This window comes from Drosophila ficusphila, unplaced genomic scaffold (genome assembly GCF_018152265.1).
Source record: "Drosophila ficusphila isolate 14025-0441.05 unplaced genomic scaffold, ASM1815226v1 contig_286, whole genome shotgun sequence".
NCBI lineage: Eukaryota > Metazoa > Arthropoda > Insecta > Diptera > Drosophilidae > Drosophila > Drosophila ficusphila.
Genome location: NW_025064189.1, coordinates 693,195 through 716,597, shown reverse-complemented (window position 1 = coordinate 716,597; position 23,403 = coordinate 693,195). Strand labels below are relative to the sequence as shown.

Below are 23,403 nucleotides of genomic sequence, written 5' to 3'. Positions count from 1 at the left end.
TGAGAAAGTAAATCAAATTAGTAAGGATTAAATCTTAGCTAATCCCATAACTTACAGTAATTTCCTTAGCCTCGTAATCGGAACCGCCGGCCAGGGTAATACCGATGCTACTCTCGGGATTATCCCGCTGCAGGACGATGATGAAGGCCTCGGGGGTCTTCAGCGGAGGATCGGCCTCCTCGACGATCTGCTGGACATCCTGGGCGGTGATCAGGCTCTGGTTGCTGCCCAGCGAGGAGAAGCTGCCGAACTCGGTGGCCGTCTCCTGGGTGGTGCTCACATTCTGGGTGGTGGAGCTCACGCCCGAGGAACTGGAGGCCAGCGAGTCCAGCGAGGAGAAGCGCTCGTGGTGCGGCTTCTGGGCGTGGATCTTGTGGATCACTGGCGAGTGGTTCTGGGTCTGCACCTGGGCCGCGGCACTCCGCTCGAACTTTTCGCGCAGCTCGGCGGTGGACTGCTGCTTCGGGGGTTCCCTCTTCGGCGAGGGCAGGACTATGGGCAGTGGTTTGATGACCGGCTCCACCTTCAACTTGGCCTGCTGGCTGGGATCCCCCTTAAAGCTGGCCTTGCGCTCCTCGTCTATGAACATGGCACTGATCTTGGCCGGCGTGTCCGATCTCCGGCTGCTGTCGTCCGTGTCCGAGGTGAGCTCCACGTAGGCGGCCACATTGATGAGCTTATCCACGACCAGTTGCTTGCCCAGTTGGATCTGCTGCTGCTGCAGCTTGTAGCTGGAAATGGGTTTCATCCGGCGATTGGCCAGCGAGCAGGCTTCGCCATCGGTGCTGTCGTTGTCCTCCTCCTGGCCGCGACTCTTGGCGCTGCGGCACTTGGCCGAGGCCAGGATGCTCTTCCGGCTGGAGAGCACCACGGGTTCGCCGCTGTTCACCTGACTCTTGAGCACCCGCCTGGTCAGGTCCACGGCTGGTGTGCTGCCCAGCGAACTGCAGCTGGCCTGGGAACCCGCCGAGGATCCCGATGTCAGCGTGGAGGTGTTGGAACTGGCTATCGAAGTGTTGGTCTCCGAACTCAGGGTTCGGGTCAGGGCGAACTTCTCGGGCGGAGTGGCCACTCGAGCCGTGTGCGAGAACACCGAATCCGTATCGCTCTCCTGGTCCAAGGGCGGCGGTGGTGGCGGCATCATCATGGTTCTCGGCTGGAGCGGGGTCAGCGAAGTCCTCGGTGGTTTGGCCGGCGGCTGGGAGAGCTGCTGCTCCAGCGGCCTCCGCTGGTTGGCGGTGAAGATGCTGCGGTAGTTGCTACCCGCACCACCGCCACCCACTTGGTTGCTCCTGGTCACCGAACTGCGGTGGCTCTCGCCCAGTCCACTGTCGGTGCTGTCCTCCCCCGCTGGCCGCCTTCACCTGGCTCTTGATCTCCGGCAAATCCAGGATGGGTTCCAGCAGCTGAGGTCTCTCGGGGATCACCAGACCGCGCAGCTTCGACAGACTGCGCCTTCGCTGCTCTAGGATGTTTGTGATGGCCGCCTTCCGGTTGGCCGCCTCGCCTCCCTCGCCCGAGAAACTGATCCTCCGCTCCACGCCGGCGGAGTACGAGCCTCCGTGGCTCCTGCGCGGCAAGGAGGCGTAGCTCTGGGTGGGCGTGGCCGTGTTCAGGGAGTACATGGAGTCGGCCACGTGCAACTGGGGCAGCTGCTTGGCCAGCTGATATTGCCGCTGCACATCGTTTAGGTTCTCCACGCTCATGGCGCGGGTTTTCAGCGAAGGAGCCGCGGATGCGGAGCAGCTGTCCAGGAGGTTCTCACTGCTGCGGTTGAGGGGTTTCCGCGAGAAGGATGATGTGGTAATCGGAGCTGTGGCCGGAGTGGGCGGTATGGCATCCAGTTCGTTGTTGGACGAGAACATGGCAATCTTGTCGCGCACCGACTTCTCCGACTTCTCGTCCTTTCGCCAATCGCTGGGTTTTCTGGGTGTGCCGCCGCTCAAGGATCGCTGATAGTCGCGGCTCAAACTGGGTGCTGGCTCCACATTGATGACCAAGTCCTGGCGGTACACCTTCCGGGGAACTGTGGCCGGTGGTCCCGTTTTGGGCAGCGGTGGTGCCGAGGCCTCATCGGCACCCTTGCCGTTCTGGATGTCGTAGCTCAACTCGGTGGTGGTGACCTTCAGGGGGTGGCTGTGCATGATCAGTGGCTCGCTGAAGTTGGGCGGAAACTCATGGCCGTCGGGCGGCAGGCGGGAGTATGTGGGTGGCGAGGCGTAGCTCAGGTAGTCCTGCACCAGCAGCTGCTTCGTGGTGGTCGCCTGGTGCAGGTGGTGCGTGGCTGTCGTCGTCGTGGTCGCTGTTGCTGTGCTGCTGCTCAGCAGCTCCATTTTGCCGGGGTTCAGTGGTGCAGCAGGTTTGCCCGCAGTCGTCGCCTCGGTGGTAGTCTTCTTGCTGCTGTTTGTGGTGGTGCTGATAAAAGTTGTTGCCGGTGGGATGTTGCCACTGGCGTTTATGTTGCTGATGTTGCTGTGGTGGTTGCTAAGGGTACCAAGATCTGGAAGAGGGTTGGGATAGAAAAAGGAAAGGGTTTCGGTTAGACAAAAGGAAAACACAAGGAGCAAACATAAGGGTACTCAAATAAAAACAGATAAATGATCTGGGGAATTAATTTCTTATGATCTTTTAAAGGATTTTTAAAAGTTTCAAAGTTGAGTATTAAATTTGTAATAATTAAATTTTAAATTTTCATTTTTTGTTTAACAGATTTTTATTTAAGTTCTGTAGATCGAGATCAAAATAAGTTTGATAGGTATCAAAAGTTTAGACAAAATGTTAACCAAAAGGTGTATTTAGTAAATCGACGATTTGTTCTTAATTGAGTTTTTATAAAAATCAAAGGTTAGCCACATTTTTTGGTTCAAAGATTTCCGGTTCAATCTTTTAGCTAAATGTAATAGGAATTGGAGTAGTAAGCTGTTGGATAATCGAAAAATAACAACGTAAAATAAAAACGTATTAATAATCTATTCAAAAGCTAATTTCCACCAGACACAAAAATCGTTTAAGTAATGGTCAATTAGTTGTCGGGGGAGAGCTCTGTTACAAAACTTAAACAATTATCTATCCATCCATCCCGGCGAGCGAAACTTTCGCTCCCAGCAAGCCCCCAAATAGTTGTCATTATGCGCTAACCGGAGACGAGAAACAAAAGCGAATCTTACGGATGCGATCCCAGCAATTAAAAACCGCAACAATAACAAGAAAAATTGGTTAAACGCTGCGGTTGACAGAAGCGTTTCTAAAAATCGCACAAAACGAAAGAGAAGGTCCGAAAGGCGGAGACAAAGATTTAGCCAAACAAATTATACGCCAAGAAAACAAAACTTTGAAAACGAAAGCAAAAGGGTTTCCCAAAAGCGAAAGTAGCGAAAAGAATGGATAGCTATTCCCTCATGCGAAGAGTTGACAAAAACCTTTATGCAAAAATTCACTAAATTCTGCTGCCTCACATTTCGTTTTTTGGGGTCACTCGGGGGAGTTTTGATAGCTAGTTTCTATTCAAATTATTTATGGCAGATCTGGAAAGAGTTTCTAATGCCAGCGTTTAGTTTTGATTTGTTATGTGGCCATAAGTCTAAATTGAATTCGTCAGAAATGGGTAATACAAGCAGGCGGAGGAATGCTTCTTTGGACTTGTAACAATTTGCATAATTAATTGAACAAAAAATCTAAAAACAAAACGAGGCTACATTTCATTAAAATGGAAAACGCTGAGTGGATTTTTTTCAACTTTATCTCTTGCTCTTTCTGCCTTTTGGCCACACACACAGAATGTTAATGAACTTTTGCAAATCTAAAGTTCGCAAAAAAAAAAAGAGAAGAGTAGCGAAAAATAAAAAAATACAGAAGAATTGTTTAATGAAAAGAAAGGCAACAAAAAATCATGTTTGCATGTGCCGAAACCAAAAAATGGTTATGGTTGAGGAAAAAAACAAACCGAAGAAGTGCGTGAAAAATTGCAAAATGTAAAGTCAAGGGCCTAAGAAAGAACTTTGACCTTGGCCAAAAGGGGAAGATTCAGATTCTCGCGAAGGTGGAGGAATCCATCAAGATTGTGTTCCATATAATGGATGATATTGTTTTTACGTGCTTTTATTTTAACGGAAAAGATGAGTTATTAAGTTCACATACCACTTTCTGCAAGTCGAGTTCTATGTTGTTGAACCTTTGAGGTATTTTACTCGAATGGACAACCACTTTTTCTGTTGCTCAGTTTTCACACGACGGCCGGTAACTAAAAAATAAATATTAACTCATCGATCGCTTCGCCCAATGAGCCATATCGACGCCATATCCCCCTGACTCAGTCGGACAACTAAACTACGTCATTCGATGACGGAACTTCAGCTTATTAACGCACCTGCATTATATCACCCAATTACATATATTTCCCATTCAATGTAGCCACCAACAATAAAAACGATAAACTATAGCGGCCTCCGAATATTAATTGTAATTATTTATCGAGCAGATCTTCCCAAAGAAAGAGTGTATTGTTTGTTTCCCAGAGGCTTAATTAATCAAATTAGGTAAGAAAATGTTCGGGTCTCGCATTTTTTGTAGCGGAGTGTGATGTCAAGCGATTAATCTTCGCCTAGCAAGTGTAACATGAGTGGAGCGGTTGGTATTTATGGATTTAAATATCCAAAAAACTCGTTGCTTATCGAGTGTTAATCAACTTTGCGCCGGGGTTAAAGTTCGATCGCCGACATATTTTTCGGTAATTTTTGTTTGGCCAATTTTTTTCGGCAATTAGGTAAAACAATTCTAAATAAGATTTCATAATTTACTGTTATTTATTTCCTCTCCTTCACAGATCTTTAATTTTATTTCACATTAGCACCCGCTGAGAAGTGATCTTTTCGGGTCTGGGAGTTGGGTTTAATTGTAATTTTCAGGAGGTCTCCAAAATCCACGGGGGATTGTGCCTGAGTGAGTCTGTGTGAAAGGTTGTTGATACGGTATTCTTATAATGAGTGTTGCCAATTTTAGATTGGACCCAAAAAAAAAAAGGGAAAGAGAATGTGTGGAAAGGTAATTTCGTGATGAATTCTTTTCGGAAAGGTTGGTGGTGGCGAAATTAAATCTTTGTGCGGAATTGGATTGATTTAATTAATTCAAAGTCGTCGTTGTTATTGTCTTTTTATTGGCTCCGCTTGCTAAATTTACTGAAATTATTTGCAAAATAATACTCAGTATAAGAGAACCTGTTTTAAATTACAAAGTCAACTTAATTGAATTAAAATAATGACTTCCTTTAGTCCACGCCTTTCTCATCTATTGATCAATTTTAGCACTTAAATAACAAGTATCAAAGTCAATCAAATTCTCCGCTCTTCGGCAGCTCTTTCATTGTATTGGCGTGCTAAAATATCATTTAGTTCTCGGTACTTGACAATTTCAGTCCAACTTCGTCGGCTTCTTTACTTTTTACCCCTTTTTAAATCACCTGGTCTTTCATCAAAGTTGTCTCAAGCATTTCCGTGCCACAAAACATGCCAAAGTGTCGTCTTTAATTAGAGGTAAAGCCGAAGAAAATAGAAGACTGGCGAATGCAGAATTGGAAGACAAAGCCGGCGAAGCAGAAGCCGACAGCCAATGTCAAGTTCTTTGGAAAAGCCAGCTGGCATAACTGCAGTTTTTCCTATAATAACTTCCGCTATGCGAAGAGCTCCCAGAGCGCCACCTACAGTTGATAATTATAAATTGCCTTTTCCCGGGCGCAAGATTTTCCCACAGAACCGATGAAAATCCTGTAACAAATTGCTCGCATTTAGCGAACAAAGTGCTGCCTTCTTTGGGAGCTCTTCTTATTTTTTTCCACATTTTTCTCTGCCCTTTTTGTGGTGGGAAAAAATCCGAGAGCTTGGCGATTTGGCGCGTAGCTAAATAATTGAAATTAATATTTTCTGTTGAATTTTTATGCTTTTCAACAAATTTCTGTAAAATGAAAACAGTTTATCGCATTCGGGTTTTTTTTTTCGCATTTCTGTCGGTCTTCTTTTCAAGCTCGAAATCGAGGAGGCGAAAGGGGGGTTAAAAAATGCGTAGATTGGTAGCCCGCAGAATTTTTTCCACTTGGGTAGCCCCATTCTGCGGTCGCTTCTTCTTCTTATTTCTCTCCTTCTTTTATCCCCATCTCAATTTTCTGAAGTGGTGAAAAAAAAAATTGTATTTCCCAACTAGCGAGCTCCGCATATTTCAATTTAATTATTTTATTAAAATCTCTGGGGCATAATGTGCAATTATTTAAAGTGTGTTCGATGCTGAAACGACGGATTGACGGATGGCCCAAGGCGGCATTATTATCTAATGCCATTTAATGATCTTTCCACTGCAATCCGTTTACATAATCAACATCGGCGGGTTGACCGCTCTGCTCGACTTATGTGTGTGCCAAAAATAACCTTCAAGCTTGCCTTGGATTCTTGCTAACTTTTATCTTTTCCCATCTTCACATATTTTACCTGTGCCCTCCATCTCGTCACATCTGCTCTTCGAAATTGTTTTGTCATAAGAGCAGCACCAACGGCAACAAGGGTTAAGAGGAATGCAGAGTGGCAACAGCTGCTCGGGCTGTAACCAGTTAGAACGGCGGCGAGTATACGGTTTATTATGCGTAAAATGGATAAGGGTAAAAAAAGGACGAAGGATATGCTGGACGAGGGTCGTACCTTATTTTGAGGCAAAATTCGTAAATAGGAAATTAAGTTGTGTAGAAGGGAGTTGCTGCTAGGAATTTAAGATACAACCAGGTATTTAATAAAAGCTGAATCATAAGTAAAACTTTCATTTTAATGATATTACTAATATTATTCTACTCTTTTTAATTTTTATAATTTTATCTAATTTTTGTATGGAGAAGTATGTGCTTAAAATAAAAGTATCTTATGGATACACATTAGTATACCCCGCAAATACCTTCATCACCTGGTTGTGGAGCACCTTAAAAAATGCGCAAGCCATTTCTTTATTAAATAAAGGCCAGCAGCATGTGCAAGATGGCCAAGAAGAAGCAGCCGGCAGAAACCGCTGTTCGAAACCCGGCTTAAACCTCTTCTTCTCCCCCCCGCTCCCCCCTTAACCCATGGCAACCCCTCCTCCGCCCTTTTCGCACCTTGCTGCCGTTTTGCATTTAATGTGTCATGCTACGCTGCAGTTGCTGCTGCTGTTGCATATGTTTCTGTTGCTGTTGCCATTGCCCCGTTGCTGCTGTTGCATATGTTGCAGTTGCAACTTGCAACTTATGCTGCTGCTGTTGTCGTTATGTGGCAAGCGCCAAGTGTTGCAAACAATGAGAGCGAGTGGGAGAGCGTGAGCTGGAAAAACTACTCCTATGCAGAGTAGGAAAATGTGTGTTGCCAAGAAAAATGTGCGCTTAAATTGCAGCTGAGAAAGGTGAGGATGAGGAGGAAAGGAGAGGGAGAGGGGGATAGGTGGCAGAGGGAGATGAAGTGTGTGCCGTTGCATAAATATCGAGCTAAAGTGCCACACCGGAGGGGCGAAAGAAGGGGCCGTCACCGTCTGAGGTCGACTTGCAGCTGCCACACACGAAGAACGCGCATACAAAGTGATCTAAAGTAGACCTCAGCTAAGAACAATTTTTATATACAAAAAACAAAAAAAAAAGGTTGTCTTACAGAGAAAATCAGACATTGTACCTATATTTCGAAAAGTTTATAAAATCATAAAGTATTATTTTGTTTTACAATAAATCGTAAAAGATATAGAAACTGATCTTCAATGTCATAAAATACCAAGAAAGAAAGGCTGTACAGTTTTTTAAGCTTATTGCTTTACGAAATTAATTTCCTATAGCGCTTAGTTGGTTTTAGGAAAGCTTTACTGTGCCTCACACACATAGCACACTCTTACAGCCGGCGGCGAATCTTTTCGAGAAGCTCGCGGCAAACTTGACTTAAACGCATTTTTTGTTGTTGTTATTACTGTTGTGTGTGTTGTTGTTGTTTTTGTTGTTCCCCCATTTCGCAGCGAAGGCCTCCAGGTGCGTAAAAGGGGGGAGGGGTCGGGTTTCACAGAGGGGCAAGGAAAAATGTGTGGCAAGAACGTTATGAATTATTTGATAGTTGGGTATATTTCAGATTTTTACACGGAATATATGCTTGCACACAAGCACTCGGGGAAAAGAATTTATGCACGACAGGCTTAGAGAAAATAATGGAAAAAGGTAATGGTGCTGAAAGCTCTATTTATTATCAGAATAAAAATAAATAAATAAGATTTAAATTTCTTAAGTAACAAAAAATTTGTAGTATGGTAAGACGAATCACGATATCTTTGTCTGCTGTTCAGTTTTTAATTAAATTATTTTCCACAATCATAAAAACTGCAATCTGAGAAAAATATAAAAAACCATCTGCGCCTATACATATAGAGTAATTCCACGAAATTAACTTTGATTTTCCAACAAAGCTTCCCCACATCGAAGAAGTTCATTTCCAGGAATTATACTATCAAGTCTAACGAAAAAATGCATTCCCCCATAAATTATTTTAGCTCTAAGCATCGCTTCATTTTGTTTTGAAAATCTTTATGCGTATAAGCAAATAAATCTTCGGGCTGTTAAAAAGTAATTTAAATCAGACCAAGAGCCAAAAACAAAAGTAAAGCCGAAAAAGCTAATTAGAATAATACCAAGAAATTACGGAAGCAACTAATTGGCTTCAGTGGGGATTAACTGGGCTTCTTTTTATGTTTTGTGCTTTAATTTTTCGAGTGTGACATTTGTGGAGCTGTGCGATGTTTGTGGTGCTTATATAACCCGGATAGCCAGGCGGTTTTTGTTTTTATGAGATAGCCGGGCTTAGATGATGATGGTGAGTTGGTACTTTTAATAACCCCGACTTGGAAATACTTTGAATATGTCAAGAACCGTAGCGGCGGTAAGAACTTTTGATCTCCGCACCGAGTGGAGTTAATTTGTGTGTGTTTTGGCATTTGAGGTATGGTGGAAATGCAATCGGCACAATTAAATGTTTTGCACAGCCCCGAAGAAGAATGGCAACATGGGTTAATTACTTGTACCCCAGAGAAAGGCACGCTCCGCTGCACATTTTAAGTGGAAGCCCAGGCACAAAAGGTTCAAAACTATTAAAAGTGTTTCTGTTTTCAGACTTTCTGGCTTTCTGGTTCTTTTTCTGTTTCTGTTACTGTTTTGCCGTCCCAGTATCTCCACCTTTATCTGTATCTTTCTCTGCGTTTCCTCTGCACGAGGAGTGCACTCGATTGTGGCATGAACTGAACCTGCCACCTGTCGGAGTTCTGGGCCTCCGACTTTTCGTCTGGGGTGCGATCTTTATCGGGGCAGGGCCCGTCACCCGAAGCTCGACTCTGAGGATTTCCAAGCTAGTGAGCAGAAAATTCGAAAAGTAACGAACTAGAAGCAGAAGTGGAGAGTCATGCATTGTTTTCTTATCAATTAAAGCGTGACCTTTGTTGTGGTTTTATCTGAATCACACGGGGAATTAGTTCGGCCAGAGCGGCGAGCTCCTTTATGGTCTAATTAGTTGGAGAAATCTTCTGGTCTTCGATGACAGTATACCTTTCGGTTGTTCGGTGATCACAGCCAATAAATTTCAGCTTATCGCACGAAGGGCTGATAATGGTTATGACACCATAACAATATCAATTAGGTAATCAAGCGGCAAATATCTATGAGCTCCGCTCACGAGGGATCGAAGAAGCAACAACCTCTAATTGAGTCAGAAATCATTTTTAGCTCCCCAGTAAATAATAATCATGGGGACAACAATTGAATTTACAACAGTTGGATTCCTCTTTTTATTGGCATCCCCGCACAAAGATACTGTGTCGACAGGTGTCCGAATTATTTGTATACCTTTCGATTTATTCAAGTGTCTTTGAATTCGTTTCTTGTCTGGCAATAAAAGCAAAGTTGTCATTAACAAGAGGGGGAAGTGAGCAGCGCAATCGTAATGGAAATACCGAGCTTGTAAAAGTATCTGACGGATACCAAAAGTGTCAGTCAGACCAGACAAGTGTTACATGCGAAGGCGAAACGTCCACGGTAAGAATGATAACAAGTGGAAAAGTACACGAAAAGATCGGATGGAAATACAATATTACCAAAGGGAAATCAAGCTAAAATTCGAGAGCTTCAATTCAAGTGAAAATGGGAAGTCATCACAATTTGGTTCCCAATAACTGAAAAAACATATTCTATTTCAATAAGTCTTTGTTTATTTGTGTTCATTGAACACCAAAGTTTCCTTCCCACGAAAAATATCCTTTAAGAGTTATATTTATTACACAAACGAATCACACACTCCACATTTTATCAGATATCTTCGATATATATTTCAGAGAGCATATCATGTCCCAACCTTTGATGTGATACCGATTCCGTTACGGATCCGTTTTCTCGACTCTTTAAAAATGCCAGGCACAAAATGCCCCAGAAAAGAAATGCAAAAGTTGTATAAGAAACGGCGAGAGGGAAGAAATAAATTGAAGTAAACCTTATAAAACGATCACAATTGGTTGGCTTTTTGGAGCTTCGGTATTTCCCCTTTTTCGACCGCCCCTTTTGCCAAATTCTTCTTAATGCGAAACTCGCAATTTTCGTTGACATTTGCAAATTCTTGTCACAAAAAGCGAAAAATGTGTTTCAAGCGAATTTCAACTATTCGGCTGTGGCCTCTTTTTCGCTTTAAATTTTGAATTTTATTGCCGGAGTGCTGGAGTTGCATTTAAAAGGAGGCGAGCCCCTCTCCCCAATGTCTGGTTTAATGTAAAAAAAAAACTGAATGAAAGCTGGCCAACGATGACAGACAGCCAAGTAGGTGAATTTGAGTTGAGTGTTTATGGTGCATTTGACACAGCAAATTCGCTCGCAAATCGCATCAAATATTTATGTTAATTCCCCCCATACAGTCCCCCCATTCCACCGATTTAAATGAAAGTAGTTCAATTTGCTGGCAAAAATGTTTGTCCGTGGCATACAAATTGTCTCTGAGCTCTTTGTTAAAGAACTTTTACTGGCCGGCGAAGGAAATGTGTCACAACTGAGCAGGAAAAGAGAAGGTGAAATGGGGGGAGAAATGGGGAATGGAGAAGGCCAAGAGATCACCGGAGAATGACAGGGCGAATTTCCAGCTTCACTCGATGGGGCATAGAGAAAAATTCCTAGCCCCAAAAATAATTTATGCATTTTACTTCAGGTATAAAACAAAATGTTTAACTTTATTCAAAGGTTTATAAATTATATAGTTTAAAGGTTAGTTTCAAAATGTTTTTTATTGAAAAAATTAACAACAAGAGGAAATTCCCTTTATTGACATATTTGTTGATTTCTTTCTGTGTGTTTGGCTTGACTGGCTAAGTGTGAAAGGTTGTGTTTGTCATCATCACGCTCGCTAACAAAGTAAATTGGAGTAGAAACCAAGTTAGTGGGTTGCCACCGATGAGGAAAAGGGGTAAGTGTATTTTCGCACAAAGGGAAATCGTTTTCGCCAACAATGGAAAGAGGGAATAAGCCCACTGATCCAAGGAAGAGTTCAATTGCAGCGAAATTAGTGAGAGAAAATGCGATTTGGACAAAGCAAAATACAAATTAAGTTAAATATACATAGTTAACAAAACGAAAACAAGAAAGAAAAGCGTTTTTCAAATTTATTTTGTTTTATATAACTTTTTATAGGACAACTTTAAGATCATGATAAATGTACTTTATGCCAACAAAACGACTGAAGTTATAAAGTTTTAATTTTGATTGAAATTTTTTTTAAACGTACTTTAAAGACGATTCTTTATTGATGATTTCGAAATTCTTGGCAGATGTCGAAATACTTTTCCTCGTTCTCTTGAAGCTCATTTCACTTCGCATTTTTCGTTTAACATCGTTCATTCACCAGAGATCAAATGATAAAGAACTTCCTGAATTATTTCCACTTGAACATCGATCTTTCACTGACGGAATTCCCCAGCCAGATCCAACTCTCTTTTCCCCCCGCCACTCCCCATCACTTACCTGCCTTTCTCTCTAACCGCTGATCCGCTTCGAGCACTTTCGTTTTTGCATCAATTCCACAGACATATTTAAGAATTTTTCGTTAAAATATTTAAACAGTTTGCTTTCTGTTTGCACTCGAGGGTTACTTTTTATCTTTATTTATGGGCCATATTTTAGCTGAAAATTGGCTTACGTCTCTGGTTTTGTATTGCCAGTTAACGGTTATCAATTTTGGTTGTTTTTTTTTTGTTGTGTTTTTTTTTGTCGAGAAACTGAAAAATGTATTATGTTAATTTGTTGTATTATTATGTGCGTTTGAGGGAAATTTCACTTTTGCGGCGCTTGTTGCCAAACTGGCAATCATAAACAATCACGGACAATTTGCATTGCCTGCAATTAATTGTTGCGCTCGAATGCGCGCTCAAAAGTGAAACGGAAATGCCCGAAAATGGAAATCAGAAATCAAATATACGAAATGTAAACAGTTTGCGAATTGCAATTAATTCAACGTTCGATTTCGACTCGAGCGTTACGTTACATTAATTATGGCGCAACGTGAATGAACTTGGCCAAAATGTATTGTAAGCTCCGCAACAGTTTGTAATTTGCGCGAACAGAACGAAACTCACTTCACGGTCAGCCAACGAAGACTTGACGAAGGCGTGGGAGCCCCTCAGAGATCGGTGTAGCTATATCTATATATCCTATGAGCCCTCCTCACCGAAGGTAGTTAACGCGACGACCGCTGAAAGCGAACTGATCGCTCAGTCGAGCTTGAGACCTCTGCGCAGCTATAGCGCTTCGATTCCGGCCGACTTCGCATCGTTGGCTCTCCGAAGAAAGCCGAAGAGAGCTGCCATACAACCAGCTGATCGGAGCCACTGCAGCTCGGTCTTCGCCGCTCTCCTCTTGCAATTCTTCTGGGTTGATTTTGTGGTGCGGGTTTTTAATTGTCTGGGCGTCGAGCGATCGTATCAGCGGTTTAACTTCATTATGATCACAATGTGGCTGAGTCTTCCTCATCTGTTTACAAGCCGATGACAAATTTGTGATAAGAGTTTTGGAGAGAATCTGATTTAATTAATCTGAATGAGACAATGGCAAGTGTAAGCTGACACCCAGGAAAATCTAACATTAGGGCTAATTCCTTTGAAATTTTATTACTTTATCAGCACCAAATGTGTTCAGCATTTTAAATATCTTATTATTTTTAATAATTTTTATCTCTTAAAAATATATTTGTTCTATGAATCTTTATTTATTTTATTTTTGTTGAATTGAAAAAAAAAGTTTACTTTTGTTATTCAAATTGACGGCGCTTCAAAGGAAAATTTATGGGTGAACAAATTGCTGAAAGAATCAGAGAAAAATTCTCAAGATTGCGATCCATTGCAATATTTAAATTAATTTACGACTTTAATATACTTGTGAATTTCTTTGTTTATGTAACGCGTGAGTCAATTGTTTTGTTTTCAGTCTAAAAAGTTTCCAAGAAATGGGTCTGTCAAAAAAGGGGAGTGACCTTGCAAAGAAAGCGAGGCATGTTTGCTATTTCCTAGATATATCATTATTATTAATAATTATTATATAGACAAACGTATAAATTAACTATAGAAAAGCTGGCATATTGACCTTGAAAGACGTAAGAAAATCTTCTCATACAAGTCTATTTCAAAACAAGCTCACGTAACTCGGTCGAAAATAAATCGATTAGTTGGCAAAAAACTTTTCCACGCTTCATTGGAGTCCGCCCCATCGTGTTTTTTCGCTTTCAGTTGGCTTATCCCACAAATTCTGGCAATTATCAATCCTTATAGCTAGTTATAGCACACGTTTCCATCCCCGAACTCCATGCTCCCCACATTTTATTGCCCAAATCGAGCCAGACAATTGCCAAAAACTTTTAATTCCAATCGAAGTTCGTGTGGTTTTTATTTTTTTCACCCCACTCCGACCACGAAATTCTAGATATTGTTTAAATTGGCTGACCCGACGTAGTTTAAGTGCCAAAAAGAACAGCGAAAAGAAATAAAAAAAAAAAAAGCTCCAATTGCCTTTCGAGGTGTTTCATGTTGTTTTGGACACGCTCCACGCTCTCTTTGCCAGTGGTAATTTTTAATTTGATGATTAATCGATAACCGTCGGCGACTTCGGGCCATTGTACTGGTCCCAACAAACTGGGGAACAACAATCAAAGAGATCCAACCAACCAACCTCCAACCGACTCGTGGTGATTGCATGTGATTAGAATTTTTAATAAGCCATCTCCAAAAGTCTCCAGCTCGGGCTCAACAATTTTTCGAGAGTCCCGCTGCCCACACAAAATTCTCGGATAAAGATCTCTTTAACCATTTGGGATCACTCAATGCTTGATGATCATGAAGATGACTCTCAGTTGGGGGCCCAAAACATTTTCACCCGCTATAGGAAACAAGAAAAACTGAAAGTGCGTTGGAAACTTTCACTTGGGTTCCTACAGAATATTGCATAACATCAACACGACCTTTGGCTAATCATCAAAAGGCAGTAAAACTTTCTTTCCCACCATGAGAAAAAATAAAAAGTTTCTCGCCTAGAGAATTCTAGCATTCCCAATTGTCATTTATCATTTCGAAGATTTTTTTCATGTTTTTGAGTTATGTTTTTCATTTGATTTTGTGATTGACGCCTGAAATGGAAACCAAATGTGTGGTCTCATACCAAAAAAAATCTTGGATTTTCTATTCGTATTTTATTGCTTCGACTAATGAAACAAATGTGTGAAAATGCAAAACAGCTGGAAAAAATCGCTTCCTATCCCCCAAGACCTTGGTCTCCATTTTTCGCTTCCCTTCAATCAACGAACAAAATCTGGCGCCGGGGCATCGCTGGCAAAACAAATCAATCAAATATGGCAAACATTGTAAAATATGTCGCATGGCCTTCTCCTGCATCGCCCCCATACAATTTTTTCCTCTCAGAAGCTGCGGCGCCAATATATTGCGAATAAAATGCAAATTGCGTCAAAAGCTTTGGCGGCACAACTTGAAAAGGCCAAAATCATTTTGACATGCGACATCAAGGGAGGAGATCTCCTTGCCCATAAATTTACATTTACTGGGGGTTGGCCAAATTTCTTGTGAAACTTGTCAAAGTTTATTATCTAAATTTGAATGTTAAAGTGGCGATTACAACACTGTCGACTGAATTAATGTGATTGATTTTTTTGTTAAGTAAAGAAATAAATAAAGAAATCTTATTTTCCGGTGAATTTGGTTATTTATTGTAGTTCTTATTCTTGCATTAAATTTTGTCTGAAATTTATTTATTTTATTCATTTTCTTTTTGTTATTTTTAGAGGTATCTCATAGACTTTTTATATAGACACCATTCAACTTTGAATAAACTATAGTTCCATTACTAATTGTCGGTAATTGACAAAGGATCGCACCCAGTGTGATTTTTTTGCACTTCGATTTCATTCTCAGAGCTCAGGCTGAAAAAACTAAGTGGAACAGGAGAGTCGAGCTGGAAAAATAAATAGCCTCACAATGCGCACATTAACCCCATAAGGCCCCACACTAACAATGCTGCACTTGACAGTTGCATTCGAATTTATGGTTTTGATATTTAAATAAAACAAACCCAAATACGGAATTTCCAACACAGACAATCTCTTAACCGCAGCGAAAACTTTATATATACAGTAGAATCCTGTTATAACGACTCCGCTTATAGTGTCCGTCCGGGTTGTGCGTCGAAAACTCGATGGTTTGGTTGGTCCCCATACAAAGTTATATGAAAGGGCCTCCGCTTAAAACGTTTCCGCTTTTAGCGACAAACCGCTTATAAGAATGAAATTTCTCAAGAAAATTGGAAAATTTAACCGGATATTGCGTCGTACCGGAAAAAATACAGTGCCATAGTTCCAAATTTAAGCATCAAAACACGCTGTTAGAAATGTATGTATTTGTCAGTGATCGGCACCCTTGCTTGTGTGCGTAGCAGCGACACGAAGGATCTTGCACTGGCACAACTCTCTGTTAGTTTAAGCTGTCGCCTTAACAACGCTGCTGCGAGAGAGAGACAGTCGAAGTGCAATGCCGACGTCACACTGTGTGTGCAGACCTCATAGTCTATTCCATGAGATGTCCCGTTATATTTCTAGTTTTTTCTGCTTTTTTCCGAGTAAAACTGAATGTTTTAATTTGCCAAATGCAATATGTGCAAAAATAAGCTCATATAGTTTTCAGTATTTAGAAAAACCTATGTTTTTGAATTTAATTTATTAAATTTTTCTTTTTAATTAAAAAATTAATTTGATTTATTTTAAAAACCTATTACAAACACAGCAACCATTAAATAATCAAAAAAAAAATTTTTTGTTCCTCCTTTTGCTTAGTGCGTCTTCCGGTTATAACGACGAAAAATGGTCGGTCCCTTGAAAGTCGTTATAACCGGATTCTACTGTATTTAAGCTCATTAACGGTGCGGACTTTTTTGGGTGGGAGTTATGCGTCGAGTTGGCCATCTAATAGTCGAACTTTTATGGATTAGATTCAAGGCATTCGATTTCAACGATAATCTTCTGTTTTTTTATCCAATAAACATAAACAAACCGCCATAGATCCATAAACATCAATTGAAAAGCACTAAAAATCGCTGTACCATAAAAAATCGCAAGGTTTACGAGGAACTCAGCACGCAAAAAGAGACATTAAAGTCATAGAAATATTAATAAACTATGCAGACAAAAGCTGGCATAAATTTCAATCAGTTGGGCCAACTTAAAAACGGGCATTACAAATAATTAAATTCAATTTTTTTTGCGCTTCCAGTTGAAAAGGCCCAAAGGAGTTCAAACACAATAAAAACAATATCGACAGCATAATAAACTATAAACATAAATAAGTGCGGCTATAATTATACCCTTAAAAAGAGTACTTGTAGTTTGGCTTCAGATTTGCTTATTATAAAATTCTGATATCACACTGATTTTACTGCAGTTATAGCAATTATAAAGAAAAAAATGTTATTTTCATTCTTCCGAATTCTACTTAAAAGAAACATGTTTTTAATTAGAAAAAACAGGCGTATCGTTTCGCAATAGTTTATTCAATTGCCATTCCATACGGATAATTTAAGTAGTCAATACGAATAGTTGAGTTTATTATAAATTTTTATGTGGTTCCCCTACTGAAGTTGACCTTTAATAAACCGACAGCAAGTTGACCAAGTTCACATGGCTGCGATTCTGGCCCGGCTATCATGTATTAGAAAGTAAACAAAGCTGATTTGGGAAGGGGATTTGGGGCTGAAGAAGAGGGCGTGGCCGTGGATAGGACACACCTAAAACATCTGTGGATTCAAGTTGGTGGGGCCCTCAGTATTGGGCTGGGTTTTATTTCGGCTATGGGGACCTTTTTGGCCAACAAGTGGCATTTGCTTTGCTTACTTTTGATTGTATTTTTGCTTTTAATTAATTTGGCTTGTCGGCAGTGGTTTTTATTGCTTCCACTGTTTTTATTTTCTTTAATTAGTCTGATCGTGTTTCTTTCGATTTGATTTTGATGCATTTGACATTTTGCGGTGCAGAGATAGGATTCAATTTCAAACGTAATTGACGCAGTTTGGGATTGGCACGTCTATATAACGATAGAAATAATATGGTCAAAAATAACACAATTGATAACCAACAAATACTTATTAAATAACTGTTTTCTACACACACACACGATTGAGCAGGAAAAAAATTGTACCTCATTTTTTATTTTATACAAACGTGGTATGCAATTTTTATGGCATCAAATTATGTTAATCAAATATTTATCAATCAAACGGAAAACGACAATCGGCTTAATAATAAATTCTCCCGATTAAACCGCACAAATTGTTTATTAAATAATTATAAAATAGCAAAGCTATGATGTGTTTTGTGAATAATTTAAAGAGTCAATAACAAATAGTTTGATATAAAATAATAAAAATCACACATGGCAGTCAATTTATATAAACCTATTAAAATAGAACTCAGATTAAATAATTGCAAACACTTTACGCACTAAAAATAAAATTTGGAATTGCGTTCGGATTGTAAACGAATGATTTGGTTCGTTTACTGAGAATTTCTTTTTGTTTAGCTCTCTTTTCAATTATCTAAATTAAAAAATTCCTCAGCCATGTTTCGCTCACTTCATTTATTTTATATTATTGTGCAGTTTTTTATAGTTGTTTGCCAATTTGTAACACTCCAGACACACATTTCATGGCAGCTGATTGCTTTTGCCGTTTCACTTCGGCAAGGTCGCCGGCGATGCAAAGATACAGATACTCGCGTACTCGCAGATACAGATACTCGTGCTCCGCGAACTCTGCTGACAAATGAGCTTGTAAGTCGCAAGTGGAAGTTGTACCGATAGCTCTGGCATTTTATCAATGGATCGTTATCGTTCACAGGTTCAGTCGGCTGAACAGCGACCTTGAAGTGGGATTTGTCACCAGCTTTTGTGATGAAATTTAATTGACATTCATTCAGGGTTAATGTCAAAATCGAAACTTATTAAGGTTTGTGAATGATTTGTCGGAGACTTGTGGAAATTATTGAAACGGAGCTTTAAGAAGAGAAGCTTATAGTAAAATATTGCTCTTAATTAAACAACAATGCTGTTTCTTATTATTTTTAAACTAGCAACAGCAAAAGGTTGTGATTAAAATACATACAAATACATACACATATATTTCTATTTAAAATCAAATGTGACTCTCCCTTTAACTTCAATTTACTCTAAGGTTTCTTCAATTTCCCAATTATAAGCTCAACATTGTTGCAATGATTGCTCCATCGCCTCGATATTCCCCCATCCATCTTCAGAAATGCAAATGCGAATAGATAAATTTTATATTTACTTGTCACTCAACTGGGATCGTGATTAAAGGTGCGAAAAGGTGACGTTTCCTCAACTGATACTCCAGGTAATAAAATCCCAAATTTGCATTTAAATCAAAACCGAAGTGAAGCCACACACAACGATTACCTGGAGGGTACGAACCTTTGAGCATCGACAACTTGGTTGCTCATAAATTATATATTTGCCTAATTTCTAAGCGCCAACAGTGCACTCACTCATTTACTCATACAATCACATAAATCAAAGTTAGCATAAAAACTACATAATTCACTGAAATGTCAAGTTTCGAGTGCCGCAGATCCTGTTAAGGTGGTAAAAACGGTTAGGAAAATACAACATTGGTAGCCCTCTTGGAGGTCCCTCCACGTCACTCAAAAGAAAAGAGCCGAACAGAGAAAAAAAAAGGGATTTTCTTGATGATAATTCAAACTAATATAAATATACAAATATCTTCTTAAAGGGCTTTAAAAACAATTTTACTGTTTTTCATGAATAATAACTCATTTAATCATTTAAAAAAAGGTTCTTAGCAAATCCAAAATATTTCATTTTTATTACTAGGTACTTTGCAAACAATATTGCATTTTTATATGCCAAAATGTCTACCATATTATTTTTTAAAGTGTAGCATAAGTTGAAGGAGGGAGATGCTATTGCAGAAACATTTTCACTGAGGCTTTGGCGGGTCACGATTTATCATCATTTGACAAAAAGGGAACAGAGCAAGAGGGCCATAGATAGAGCGGTAAACGATATATTTCGGCTTGCCAGTTTTCCCCGTTTTCCAGCATTTTTCCATTTTCCTTTTGTTAGCTACTCGCCGCGGCGGTATTTCAAACTGAGTGCAAAGGGAACCCAAAGCCAGGGAAACTCTCTTGTAGCTGCTGACACTTAACGTGTCATTTGAACATTTTATTAGACTTGACAATGAACTTTTGAACTAGCAGGGGGAGCGGGTCAACCCAAAACATTTACATGGCGGGTGGTTAAGCCAAAAAAAAAGGCTAATGGAAAAAACGCAACAAGAGACCAGCCAAGTCTCAACTTTCACATTGACAGTTTGATGGAAGAAAAGAACCAGCGGATCATTGTGGGAAAATGTGGAAAAAATATGGAGTCTCAGGAGTTTAATATAAACCTAAATGTTATACAAAAGAATACATTATTCTGCATTTTAAAGGCAAAAATGTTTGTTAATTACATATATTGTTGAATTTGAAGGAGTTTGTTAATGTATTTTTAGCAAAATATACAGCTTAGAAAATGGTCGCACAATGCAAGCTAACTTTTTATACCAACTTAGATATATGAAACCTCTCTACGACCCAAATAGTCTTTATCCAAAACCACTTCATATCTCTTCCGCCGCTCTTAGCCCCTTACCCATTTATTTGTGGACCGCAGTAGCTCTCCAATCCAATCAGTAGCCGATAGATACACCCACCGACGGGCAAAAACAAAACAAACAGAAAATAAAGATCACCCACACTCTCCAATCTAGAGTGCTCAGTGAGAACCCGAAACAAGGCCCGTTTAGGCCATTTATCAGACAAACGTTTACATTTCTATTTCAAACTGTGTTTAAATGTTTGCTCCATAGATGTAGATATACACACTGAAAAAAATAACGAACAACATAAGCGGAATATAATATTGCGTTTTATATTAATGATCGTTGTAATACATAAATATGCGCTATATCAAAAAGGTTTTAAAAAAACAAAATAAAATATAAAAAAAACATTTACTGGTTTTATTTAAACGATTTCGTTCAAGTATTATTTTTTATCATGTTTTCTGTTCCTCCTACAATTTATTGAGGGCAGAAAACATTTCTCAATGTTCGATGTTCGCTGGGTTTCTTGGCCTTTTCCTCGACTCTCCATTCGGATCGAAATAAATCTTATCAAATTAAGTCCAGACAACAAGCGAAAAGCTGTAAAATCGTAGGCGTGAGTTAGTCGCACCAAATCGAACAACCTAGTGAGAAAAGGACAGAGCGATGCGGTTAGAAAGAGAGGGAAGTCAAGTGGGCGTTTATCTGAGGGCTTGTCGAGGTTTGTTTGGGTTTTTTTCCTGTTAACTGGGCTTGGGTCTCATTTTGGGATTGGGCAATTGACTTGACCAAGTTAAATGTGTTTCCCTGGCGAAAAAAGCACAAAAAAATAAAACACGAAAAAATTGGGCAAATTAATTAAGCCATTTCAACAATTTTGCTTTGCACATGAAATTGCTGGCAAATTAAATTGTTTAAATTTAATTTTTGTTGACGGAACCGAAAACTCTTTTTCAGGAAGAAGGTTGCCAAATACCTTACGCTATTTATCTAACAATTCGATTCACGTTTCGTCGTTATGGAAAATAAATACGTACTCGTATATACATTTTCGATCAGGAAGCAAAGGGCTACAGACATCGTCGCATCTCCAATTACAGTGGTCCACATACCGAGTGCCTCAAAAAACTGTGATGGAAAAAATGTGGAGAAATAATAACCGGCAAAAAGAAGAGCCAGACAGTGAAAAAACGAAACGAAATGAAATGAAATGAAAAGAAAAGAAAAAGTTTTGCCTTGCGGCTGGCAAAAATATTTGACAACAACAACCGAACAACAACCGCTGATCGATCAAATTTCGTCTGCGGGGCAATCAATGGGAGATCATACGGAACGAAAAGTTTAAGTTAATGGGTTAAGAGTTATTTTGGTCAAATTTGTGACACACTTCGTTGACACGAATTTTTTGTGCCACTGCGGATTTCACTGACTTTTTATCGCTCTTGTCGTGTCACACTCACATTTTTTGTAAGCTGGATAATTCAGGAAATGGAGAGCTTCGTCTTTACTAAAACTCCTCCATTAAATCTTTAAATACATTAAACTACTTCTGGTTGTTACTGTGATTGCATATAGCTTTTCTTCTGATTTTGGCAACGTTATCTTTAATCCTTCTCCAAACAAAAACTATCAAATTACAGTCAATAAATTCAAATTGTCTTGAATTTCGGTTAACCATAAGCAAAACCATAACAACAAACGAGTAAATGCTGCTTTTGTTTGCCCACTGCCAAGATGATAATAATTATTATTTAACCAATTTCGGGTATCTATTACTTTCATAACCACCTAATCTGCATTCACAGATAAATATACCTTGCACCAATTGTGTGCAATAAACCCATCGATAACTTTCTCGGTTCGATGCCAGACAAAACAATTGCAGCCAATTAATTTGTCATAACCGAAAAATCGCCTCGAATCGTTTCTTTCTTCACAATTACGTTGTTATAGCTACCCGAAAAAAAGATATCTGGCGAGTGATAACTATGCAAACCAACGATTTTATACCCCTCCCCTTTTTGAGAGAAAAGTGAGCACCCACAATACTCGGATGCCCAACAATTATAAATAACAACAGAAATTATAATGCACTGAGTCTTCAAATCGAATTGAAATGAAAACGAGCGAGCGAACGAGGGAAATGCAACAATTGCAGGGGCCTCCGATTTCGACTTCAACTGTGGATTCGGACTCGGATTTGAATCGCAGCTACGAAGAGCAAATTGCATAATTATTGCTACAAATGAAGCTGAGAAAGTGGTACCGTTTGAATCGTGATAAAGCGATAATTTTCCCCCTCGCCACCCACCAAACAAAAACCAAAAAAAAAAAAAAAACGACCAACGAAAATGCATTTCACTTTTCAGGTTAACAAACAAAACAAAGCCGACTGTATTATTATGAAATCTCGACAGTCACAATAAAAAATAACAACAACAAAAGTCGCCCACGCGAAAATAGCTATAAATTCATAGATGCAAAAAGATGCAATTTTTTTATTTTGTGGTTGCCGATATTCAAGTCCGAGTTCAAAGTTTGCGATTCATTTTAAATCATTTTATTTTCGCTGTCGACTTGTCTTCTTCGTTTCTTCATCATTGCTTTTTATTGCATTTTCATGCAGCGGGAAAAGTAGGAAACAATCGAGGAAAGTGATACAGACACGAGTTTTCTGGCTACTCATCCTCATAAATGGTGTTTTCAGTTTTGGTTTCGGTTTCATCTCGAATATGGCTAATCATTGTGGGAGTTTCGGGAGAAAAGGGGAGGCATTAAAAGTTTCCGTTGTCGGAAACTTGTTTGCACTTTTGACAAGCTTTGGGGCAATGAAAGGTAACATGCACAGCCCCTCAGGGCTAATTAAAACGAATGCCACGCCCCCCCAAAAAATCGGGGATGGAAGTTTCGCCCCCATTGACGTGTCTTACGTTAACGTAACAGCTTATTCAACATGATGCAATGTCCAATGGCCAAAAGGAGTCCACGTCGAGTTGGTAACAGAATGTTATTTGGGATATGTAAAATGATCATGAATAGAGATACTTTTTACTATGCTTATAAAAATTAAAAAAAATAAGTAACTAATTTTTGCTTTATAACATTGACTTGAACTTCATTTTAAATCATTCCCTCAAAACTAAGTAGTGGTTGAATATCTACCAATGACATTTTTACCAAGG

The 23,403-nt window shown here is 39.7% G+C and overlaps 1 protein-coding gene across 1 annotated transcript in view; it reads right to left on the bottom strand.

Annotated features, from left to right (window-relative positions):
- LOC108086897 overlaps window positions 1-23,403 on the bottom strand; it is a 119,374-nt gene that overhangs the window by 1,840 nt on the left and 94,131 nt on the right. Inside the window, 2 exon segments of the mRNA XM_017183959.2 lie at window positions 56-1,348; window positions 1,350-2,500. Coding sequence (XP_017039448.1) covers window positions 56-1,348; window positions 1,350-2,500 — 2,444 coding nt within the window.